This window comes from Ischnura elegans, chromosome 1 (assembly GCF_921293095.1).
Source record: "Ischnura elegans chromosome 1, ioIscEleg1.1, whole genome shotgun sequence".
In the NCBI taxonomy this organism is placed as follows: domain Eukaryota; kingdom Metazoa; phylum Arthropoda; class Insecta; order Odonata; family Coenagrionidae; genus Ischnura; species Ischnura elegans.
In genome coordinates this window covers 125994509-126005042 of record NC_060246.1, presented here as the reverse complement: position 1 = coordinate 126005042, position 10534 = coordinate 125994509, and the positions used below count along the sequence as shown (strand labels likewise).

Here is a 10534-nt window from a genome sequence, read left to right as displayed (position 1 = left end):
AACTCTTCCATTAGTTGTGGGGATGTGTATCGCGCTTTTGTTTTTCCTTGTAATCCTCAGGTAAGGGCTAAATGGCTACAAATGTGGGGGATGGATGAGTGGCAACCGTAGTCGTCTTCCACTATTTGTGAGGTGAGTTAGAAGATGATGTAATTCAATGTATTGGGTAAGTATTCATATGAAGATCAAGTTCTTACTTAGTTTCGGCTTAATTTGATGAAAGGCTGTGATTTACTTCAAAGATTAATACCTTTGCCAATCAGTTTTACGTTGTACGTAATGTAAACAGAAGAGTGCATAATAATTCCTGCTATTGTTGAGAGTTTTTCATGTATAGGTATAAGGTTATTTGTGTCAATGGTTTTTAAACTTTGATAGTGCCGTAATACTGATATAAGTAACTCGTGCTACATTCAATTGATTAATTTAAACTATAAACTAGAAAACGCAACTTATTTACATGATGGAATGTGGTAAGTTGTTATTATTTCGTCACGTGAAAGTTATACTTGTAAATGTCCTTGAAAGTTATACCTGTAACATATAAGTACTTTCACGTTTGAAATATCATGAGGAACTTTACGTGTGATACAATCAATGATACCAGTTTTTATTAAAGACTTACTGAAATCATGTAATATTCATGTCCTTTTTGGAACTATGTTGTTGGTAACGAATGTTTGTAGGCAATTGAACTCGAATCCATGTCGGATTTTACACCTTGTAATTTCATGCGATTTAGAAGCCGCAAAATCTTCCTTGATTAATATTATAGTCAACATACATTACATAATGCATGCACGTAATTATTTAGCCATTTAATCATTATTAAAACATATTCCACCGAGTTATCTTCGTTTTCCTTGCCACAGGTGCACTTATACGAATCAAAATTTGAATCCACTCGGAAGGAAGGCTGGAAAATATTAAAAGCCCAATGATATTCCGACGATTTTCGACGTCGCAAATTGTCCTAAGCCTATTACGCCAAAGAGGAGGCGTCTAATATTCGATTGCCGGCTGATAAGGACATGCCACTGGTGTCGCCTGAAGTCTTTTCCTTTGCTGAAGTTGAAGAGCCATCGAGTGTGGTATGTACGTATTAAGGTTGTACTGTTATTCAAACCATTCTTGGCATTTGCTGAGAGAGTGTGTTTATGTTGTTATCAGTGTCAGTGCATTTTGATGAAAGGTATTACTATTGGTGATAACGAAGTATTGTGTCACCGTTCTATTGGGTTACTGTCTTTCAGTCATCTGGTTGTTGGACTTTGTTTTATTTTGTTCATCTTGAGTAGCATTTTCAATTCCATCATCCTTTGCTTTCACCAACATACCTTCGCTCAACCGGTAGCACTTTTTTAACACAAGTTTACTGCCCACTTATCTCTTCTTATGATGACTAAATTTTGAAATTATTCAATAGTAGCACTAACGGTTGTCCTGTTTAGATTATTAACCAGCCTGAGAAACAATTACCTATTAGATCTAGGCTGTACCAATATGATTGTACAAGTAATATCGATCCCTTTACAAATGGGTTTATTGGAAATGTTTCTTACAAACAACTGGTGGATTGATAAAGTGATGCCAGGGCATTTATTAGGGAATTGCATCAACAAAGCATTCATGTATCCTTATCGTCCATTCAATAGTGTAGGTTCTCAATGTCAGGCACTGCCTGAAGTATAATTATTAAAATAAAGTGGTAATTAAACATACTCTTTAATTATTGGTTCACATTTGTACTAATTGTAAGTAAAAAGTGGCAAGCATGCACAAGCAAGTGATATCTCTACTTTCCCTTCATAGCTTCATTGTATTCTTGGGGTCTGTGAACTAATTTACAAATCAAAAACATTGCTGATATTGACAATTCAATGATGTTGAAACTACCTTCATTTTGTGATACCATATTTGAACTAACTGCGGCTAAAAGTACAAAAGAAAGAAGACTTTTTAATAATTAATTAAGAGGTACCTAATTGCTATTTTCATTGTTAAAAGTCCTATTTGTTTACTTCTTTATAAGAGAGTACTTAAATGTTATATTAAAATGTGAATTGATACAATTTTTTTGCTTGCAACCAAAATCATTGACCATTGGTTTCTCGATAGTTTTCCTTGGAAAAAAATCATCTGTGTGTTTTGCATAGTCGATGGTTGGATGAATCCAAGGTTTCGTTTCTTGGAGAGGTTTAGTGTTTTTTGAAGACTACATGCAGTCTTAGGAGCTGGAGATATTGAGCATGTCTTTATTTGTGTGTTTATTCATGTCATAAGCACCTATTACCCTGGGTCATGGTCTTCTAAAATCTGTTGTACATAGTTTGTCTGTTTCTATTATGCCTCATTTTAGTGTATTTAGGTGGTGTAAGTCTTTCTTTCTTATATTCCATATATGTCACATGCACTTGGTATTTTGCTGGGATATGACCACGTATGTATATTTTTAAATGAAGTATGTATTTGTAAACATTCTCATTCATCCATTATATTTTGAGAAATCAGCACAGTTGTTGAAAAATAAGCACGCAGTCTTTGCTAATGCTTATCATCTATCAAATAAGGTAGCTTCTCAAATTGACAAGTTTACTATCCATTGCAAGTTCTTTTCTTTCACATTGCCTTTGATTATATTCTGACAATTTTTCAGTTATACCATTTTTCATTACTTCCATAGCATCCACATTGGTACTTTACATTGAAAAAGTGTTTTCAAAATCCTTCTGGAGTAATTAAATTGAGTCACTGGTTACTCTTATGTTAAGCTGTTTTGGTGGCCCATGACTGTGTCGGATTTGAGAACTACCATCGTGTTTGCTAAATTCATTCTGACACTTTGATATTCAGTATCCTTTCTTGATTAATATACTTTGGATTCAATTATAATTATGCTTCTACTGCATTAAACTTGAGTGTCTTATTCAATAATGTGCTTAAATGTTTCTTCATATCTTGGCTCATCATCTGGGTGCATCAGTTAGAGTAACAGGGTGGGCAATATCTTGAATTCAGGTCCTCCTAAATTGAGTGCCTAAGAATATTTTGGTACTAAATTCAACCTTTAATATTGTATGGATGAGTTTTATTTATTTTCTAAGTGGATAGTCCTTTTACCAAGGTATTCTGCAGTACATATATTTTGCATTAAATTGTAGTGCATGTTATGTGAATGCCAGTGGTGATTGTTTTATTCTCATATTTTACTCAAGTTCACTCAGTTAATGTCACCAAGATTATTCCTTTGTTCCAGATTCATCGCTGCCTGTTGCATCAGGTTTTTCTGAATTGATGGCTGTATAATGGAACAACTGCTACAACGATAAGATACAATTATTGCATTTCAAGTCCAAATAACCTAAGCAGGAGAAGCATGTGCAGCATTATATTCCCAGCAATCATCTTCTGCATTGGCTTTGTGGTGTCACCTTGTATTTTGCCTAATGAGAGAATATATCAGGAGTAGCAAAATGTATTTTTTCTTAAATTTTCTAGCTTGTTGTCTGTTTTTCTATATTCATTTTCAAAGGCCAGACTGAATGATATTGAACTTATATATGTTAAAACTGATTCCATGGGTTGTCATCCGGACTAGTATTTATAGCAAGTGTTTGATGTTGCTCCACATAGCTAGTTATAACAGAGTCACATCTGTTAGTGTTTACCTGTCCTTGATGTATTTTATTCAAAAGTGATTTTTTAAATGATTACCTCTTAACTACGTATTTCGTTGCTTTAATCTGGTAATTCACATATGTGGGTATATTTTTGTGCTCTTTACATCAAATTTGATGGTGAGTTGCTGATATGGAATTCTCAATCTATTCAATAGCATGGAAGCTCCTTTATTCTAATGCTCTAGAGCAGCTGACATATATTTGGCCTGGTTAACTAGTTTTTCCCTCTTTGCTTGTTGTGTGTTGATACGATGACTCTAATGAGTTCTTAATGCATATATCCCTCTTTGGCATATACACATTTCATCATTACCAATATGTGCAACTTTTATGCCATGAGTGCTTGGTTATCTACCAGTTGAGTTGTGGTTAATGTGGATTGTTGACGGCTTTACACATTCTAGTGAAACATGATTGCCTTAAGTTGTCTGATAGAGGTATACAAGCAACTGTTAAATCAGATATTTCATTATTTTGGCATAAAAAGAGTAAAAATTACGACCTAGTGTCAGAGCTTTCTTGTTTAAATATCCTTAGAAGTCCTTAATTTGCGGGAATGATTTCCAAGAACACTCCTTACCTAAGATTTTAATGAATGTTCAAGTCTGAGAAAGATTCTTACATCACTTTTAAAAGGTGCATGGTATGTTCTTTTAAAATATTATTTACCTTCTGTTTAATATCTTGTCAAAAGTATGAGCCATTTTTATCATTTATTACCATACAATACTGCTACCAGTCCACTTGTTTAGAGAGAACACATCAAAGGACTTGTGAATAAACTTAGGTGATTCATGCATGCTAAATTTTTGTAACTATTATTCAGATGTATGGCAATCATTCTATAATTATGTTAATTTCCCAAGTATATGATGAGGTAGTAAAAAATAACAACTAAGCTATTTATGTCATTCACATTTATCTCCAATTTAAGGATATTGATACCTAAGTGTGTGGAAATTGTAAGTTTATTCCATGGCATATTTCAGTTAGGCTAACAGAGATGTCATGTAGTAAATCTTTCACGGAATTGCATTGAGACAAAAGTGGACTGAATGAAGAGCCTGCTGTTGACAAAAGTCATATCAATATCTAGCTGACTTGAAGCTAACTAAGAAGGAAGATTTATTTTCATATCTTATCATACACTTTTGAGTGTTTTGTTGCAAAATACATGGGCATGCCATTACAGGAGTTGTGCCCTGGTCATAAAAAACTTCAGTGATCTTTTTTGGATTAATAATAAAATAGTTCATGTCATTTATAGATTGACTTTTATTCCTGCATTAGTGCCCTGGTATATGTTATAATTTTGGCCTTGATATGTGCACTTTGGTTCTCCTTTATTTATCTTATGTTTCACCTTAAGCAGAGATGGGAATTGCTTATACATAATTACAAATATATTACCCGGGATTGGGGTATTGTGGGAGGAATGATCTATTTTTCAGTCATAGATAATTTTTTGCCAAATGCATCTGCTTGGAATTTAAAAGTTAGTACCCTTGTGTCAACTCAGATTATAGAAGTTAATATCTTTTGTCTAGTTACCTTCTTTTGTTATAAATCACAACTCACTAGTTCACAGGGTTATGATGTGTTATTAGGTGTTCATTTATTATATCCCACAAGTTTTTATGTTGATTTAATTGCAAGAGTACTTCTTTCTGTACCTACTAGGCTTTTTGAGAATGGTCTGACATGATTCCTGTTAGATTATTTTCTGTTTTTACTTCTCAAGGTATTGTACGAATGTTTTAGAATTGTTTTCTTTTGTTATTGTTTCTCTATTCCAAGTACATATTTCCCAGGAAATTACCCGAGTGGTTCACCTAGGCTTGTATTTATTAAATTTTATTTCCATTAGAAATGCAGTAAACAATGGAAGGGCTTGCATTGGTATGTTAATAAGCAAGGCGTCTAAACCGTGATTCAGGTTTGTTTTTTCTAGGTTGCTGCAAGCTTGATTCTGGCTTGCATTGCTATATGGGTACAAGGGTGGACTGGCCAGGTTGGCAATCTCTGAGGCACCCAAGGTTAGGGGGGTCCTGCTGCATCTTGAAGGGATATTAAAGGTGTAATTAAAAAAGATATTCATTACTTAGATTACTTGAACCAATGTTTTTTGTAATTATAAAATTTTTCGTATTCATTTGTTGCTTTCTTAACTGCATACTCATTGTAAAAAAATGAAGTGATTTAGGTGTCCCGAAGAAAAAAAAGAAACTGCAAGTGCTTATTTGGAAGGGTTATTCGAAAAGATTGTATTTAGTTTCTTTTTTTAGATTTCATTGCCGTTTATGGGGCAAATTCACGAAAGAGATATCAGCTCCCTAATATATTAATAATTTTCTCACTTTTCATAGTATTTTTTCATGCTAAACTTCTTTTTTATTAACTTTATCTACTATTTAAGAGTGAGAATAGTGTCAAAGTCCATTTTCGGGCATGCAGTTTCCTAAAATTTTCCAAGAAGGACCTCCAAATTCCCCCATCACGACCCAAATCACCCCAGACCGCTAAATACTACCATCATTGGAACAGATATACCCTCTGTCTGTTTCTATCATTCACGTTTGGTATTGAGCACATCTATTCATGTGAGTACCCAGTAGGGATGCAGCTAGGAATTAAGGCTGGGGGGGGGGGGTTTAGGTGCAACTAATACATGTGTGTGTGGGGGTATGGAATACCCTCCAGGATTAGTGATAGGTGCGAGATTAGTAAATTGGCGAATTTTAAGATAAATGGTGAGTTTTACTGCTTTCTGAGGGATATTTTATTAGTCCTTACACTTTTCTCTTGGTAATATTAATCCAATTAAGTAAAATGGATAAAACTTAAAAATTTCTCTTGAGCTCTGGGGGGGGGGGGAGAATTTATCCCCCAAAACCCCCCTCGCTGCTCCACTGGTACCCAGGATCAAAAAAAGGAGGGCATGTCGTGGTCTTTCAATTAGTAACATTTTTGCAAATAAAGAAGAAACCAAAATTGTAAGTAAATTATGACAGCGTTTCATTGGCCTATACAATGAAGAGAATGATTTTTAAATTTGTTCCATGCCTTATGCGAGTATAATTTTAAAAATAATTTCTTTAAAATTTTCGTTACGAGCTTAATTTATTTTCGCTTCTAAAGGGGGGGGGGCGTAGCCAGGAATTTCGTTCGGGTTAATGATCGAAAAAACTATTTGTCAAAGAAATCTTTTGTAAACTCGTCATTTCTCAATATTTTGTTTTTTATATTAATCAAAGTAACTGTGTTTTCATATAGTCGGGGGGGGGGGGGGGTCCGATCCCACCGCGCTACGCCGCTGAAGGGATGTTTCCAGCTGGTTACGCCCATTCATGTACCCGCTGTCCTACTATCTGATTTCAGTCATTAAACTCGCGGCGGAATTGCTTGTGTCAGTACATATTTTGCAAAGAGCCTTTTTATTGAGGGTAAGAGTTTCCGTTAATAGTACTTTCAGTGATTATTTAGCGCAATTGGGTGTCAACCCATTAAAATAAGGGTTCAATCAGGTCGTAATACGCTTAGCCTTTGCCGTGGTTTTATTTTTATTATCGTCGTTTCCATTGTTGTCATGCCTAGAAAATTTTTATTTATGTTACTGAAGGTTTCGAGAATCAATATCAACTATCCGAAAATTACCAACATTCTTCGCTTACCAAAAAAACGAAGAAATTTTACCACATCTCCTTATGGGAAAACGGGGTGTTTGTACTAACAATGGCGGACGCCGTGAATCCCATAGTGGAAGCCTATGCGACGACTCGACATGATGAGAGAGTAGTGTTGAGAGAGCAATCTAGAGGACTCTGGTCCAACGTGCCCAACAGCGCCAGTCGACCACTCGAGATATGCCGAACGGAGGATGCTATCGATGCTGATAGCAAAACAAGTTCTTTTGGTCAGTTCTGCGCACCATGGACGAATACATTTGTCCCCACATGAAGACCTTGCCTCCATGATGCTGACCAAATTCAATGTTAACATGCAACACAAGGCCTTCCAAAGTCAGCGATCCTACGAAGACAACTCATACCATCTATGGACGAGGCATCAAACAAATTAAGAAAAACAACAATAATGCTAATCACGTTGCGCCCGCCCCCGTTCCTCTGTTACAAAGTGCAACAAGATTTGACCAGGGCCTTGAGAATACGAAATCCTGCTGGAAAGGAAGCACCGCAGTTTTTGGGGAAGCTTTACGAAATGTATTGAAATTGAAGTCTATCTGGTATGGCGAAAGAGCTGTTATCGCAGATAGGATTCCGATTATTTACTATATTATTGATAACATAAAATGTTTGTACCTTTTGCCGTTATGAATTTTTATGCCTTGCTAATCGCGTACTCATTTTGGTTATTTTTTCTCTTAACTTCTCAACGGGTTGACTTTTTGATGATGTGTGATGCATATCTTTATTTTTTTCTCTTTAAATGACCGCATGATTTTCTATGCTAACGCTTATGCCAAAGAAATAATAACTGCCTTGGAGTAGTATCCCCCTTAAACTAATTTTGTTAAGCTGGGCATTGTGTCGATTTTACAATATTTTAGATTGTAGACATTTAAGTGGATGTTATTATAGTTACTTCAATTGAATAAAATTGCTTTGTGACTTCAGAATTTAGTTTTAACATCTATTGTTTGAAATGAATAAACGAGCTCTTCACTCATTCGATTCAGTTTTATACTAGCAAATCTTTTGATTCAAAAGTTCATAAGAAATGTATTGAATGTCAATTTTACACATTATGAAGTAAATACGTATGTGTATTGCTTTGCTATAAAATAAATTCTCCATTTCAGGCAGTTCTGTGAGCAGATTAGGGAGTTCTCAGTGAGGTCGCCTTTTTGTGTGCCATACCATCACACCATCTTTGACACCATATTGGTAATTACATATTTAGTCGCTATTAGCTTAGTTTTTGCTGAATTTTGTTTGAGATATTTTGGTGAGCGTGATTTGGAGTTTCTTATATTGAACAAATTCTTGGTACTACTCTTTTGTCAATTTTACGGGTTTTATGGTATTTCAAATTGGTTCATATTTTTTAACTTTGAATTTATTACTTTTCCTGGAAGTGAATTCATGGATTAGTTTGCTTTTTTTACTTTTGGCATATTGCATTGCTGAAGTGTGTTCAGACTTAGTCCTGTATTAGGATCTTATGAATGGCAAAGAAGTTGGGGAATGGTGGAGTAATATCTGAAGCAAATATAATATAGCATCCTTCTGGGTCCAGCATTTTGAATTCAATGAATTTATCTTCAGTTTTTGAATCAATAGTTTCAATTTTTTTTGTCTTATCTTTGATTCTTGGTTTTGGAGGATTTTTTTCCTCAATGGCAATTAATGTGAACTTCTAAGTGTGATCACTGCCATTCTTACAGCATTTTTTAATGTAGTGGAGCCCACTTAAAAAGAAGTCTTTCAAACCAAGTGAAAGGCGTTCCCTGTCAAAAAACCTTTCTGCTAGTAAAAAAACTGGCTTTAACTATGTAAGGAGTTCTGAAATGGCTTCAGCTTAAAACAAAGTTGGTCTAGCATATTTTTTTATATTTTTAACTTCTCCTTATAAAAAATCACAGTAATATCAATCATATTCATTTTAGGACATTAAGTGCTCTATCAATATCCAAGTAGTATTGGAACCAAATGCTTGAGCAGAAATCTATCCTGAGCACCTCAATTCCTCCTTTCAGACTTGACGAATGCACAAATTCTTACCCCTGTCATGCTCTGGGAAAACTCACCCCTGTAATACGGCAGATAACTCCCACCTCCTGAAAGTCAAAGAAGCTATTAGGCATTCACTGATCGCTTGCTCCATGATGATGAGCAGAATTAGATAGAGAAGAGTTAAAAAGTAATACTGAGTATTATATTTAACTTCTCAAAGTGGTGAGAAAATCACATTTAATGATTTTGATGTCTGGAATATTATGTGATGACCTAATGCAAGTTGAGCAAGGGTTAAGTATATCCTCTCAGATATAAAACTGAGGTGAGAGTAAAGATTCTGTTGAGGGTTAAGAGTTAAGGGAATGAACCAATGGTGAGATGTGAGGGGATTGCTCTTTGGTGACTCAACTGTGTCGAATTCGCATTGAGTCTAGAAGCTGCTGCTGCTTACAACCCAGCAGCCGAGCACCAAGGTGGTTGTAATGTGATTGGATCTAAGTCCATTGATCATAAAAATATTTAGGACTGATTATAACATTTGCCAATGTTTTGTGATGTTTTTGATGTGCTTGACTAAAAGTGTGTCATACATCCCGTAGAGATTAGCATTCATAAGTATCTCCTAAATTATATTATAATATTTAATTACATCATTATTTGACTGAATCATATGGGCATTTATGATTATTCAGCATCACCTCTCTACATTCGACCACAATTTTAACATAATTTTTATTGGAGCCTTGCCCAAGCAGAAAGACATCCTCATTCCTCAAATCGGTGGATAGCCCCTGAAACCCACGTTCTAAAGTATGGTGAAAAAAAATTATGAACGAAGACAAATTTCATGAATGTGTGAATTGGAGACAACAAAATGATCCCATCCCTGTGTACTATCTTAACCCGTTACATAGTGCATAGCGTCTGATATATCGGATGCACACATTTTATTTTTTTCATTTATTTTGCTATGTTAGAGCTCAGCTGTACATCACATTTCTCATAATGTTTTATTTGTATCTAAAGCATGTGACTTTCAAATTTGTACACCTCTATAAGCACTGTGCTCTCCCTTCATTATTAATGTAACCCCTAGCTTGCTACATACTATGTATAATGTAATGTAATGAAAATGGCTCAATCATAACTTTTCTGGAA

At 35.0% G+C, this 10534-nt stretch overlaps 1 protein-coding gene and 1 long non-coding RNA gene across 5 annotated transcripts in view; both read left to right on the top strand.

Annotated features, from left to right (window-relative positions):
* The first annotated feature begins 289 nt into the window (after window positions 1-289).
* Window positions 290-4944, top strand: LOC124169449. The gene is made up of 3 exons (XR_006867134.1): window positions 290-473; window positions 873-1091; window positions 3257-4944. It is a non-coding gene; the product is annotated as an uncharacterized LOC124169449 (long non-coding RNA).
* Window positions 4945-7553: 2609 nt separating this feature from the next.
* LOC124169429 (guanylate cyclase 32E) overlaps window positions 7554-10534 on the top strand; it is a 64149-nt gene continuing 61168 nt past the window's right edge. Inside the window, exons 1-2 of one of the 4 annotated variants that reach the window (XM_046548037.1) lie at window positions 7554-7923; window positions 8500-8584. In XM_046548037.1, coding sequence (XP_046403993.1) covers window positions 7670-7923; window positions 8500-8584 — 339 coding nt within the window. In that variant the 5' untranslated portion in view covers window positions 7554-7669. Of the gene's footprint in view, window positions 7992-8499; window positions 8585-10534 lie in introns of all 4 variants that reach the window. The other 3 variants (XM_046548047.1, XM_046548028.1, XM_046548055.1) reach the window with 3 other exon arrangements.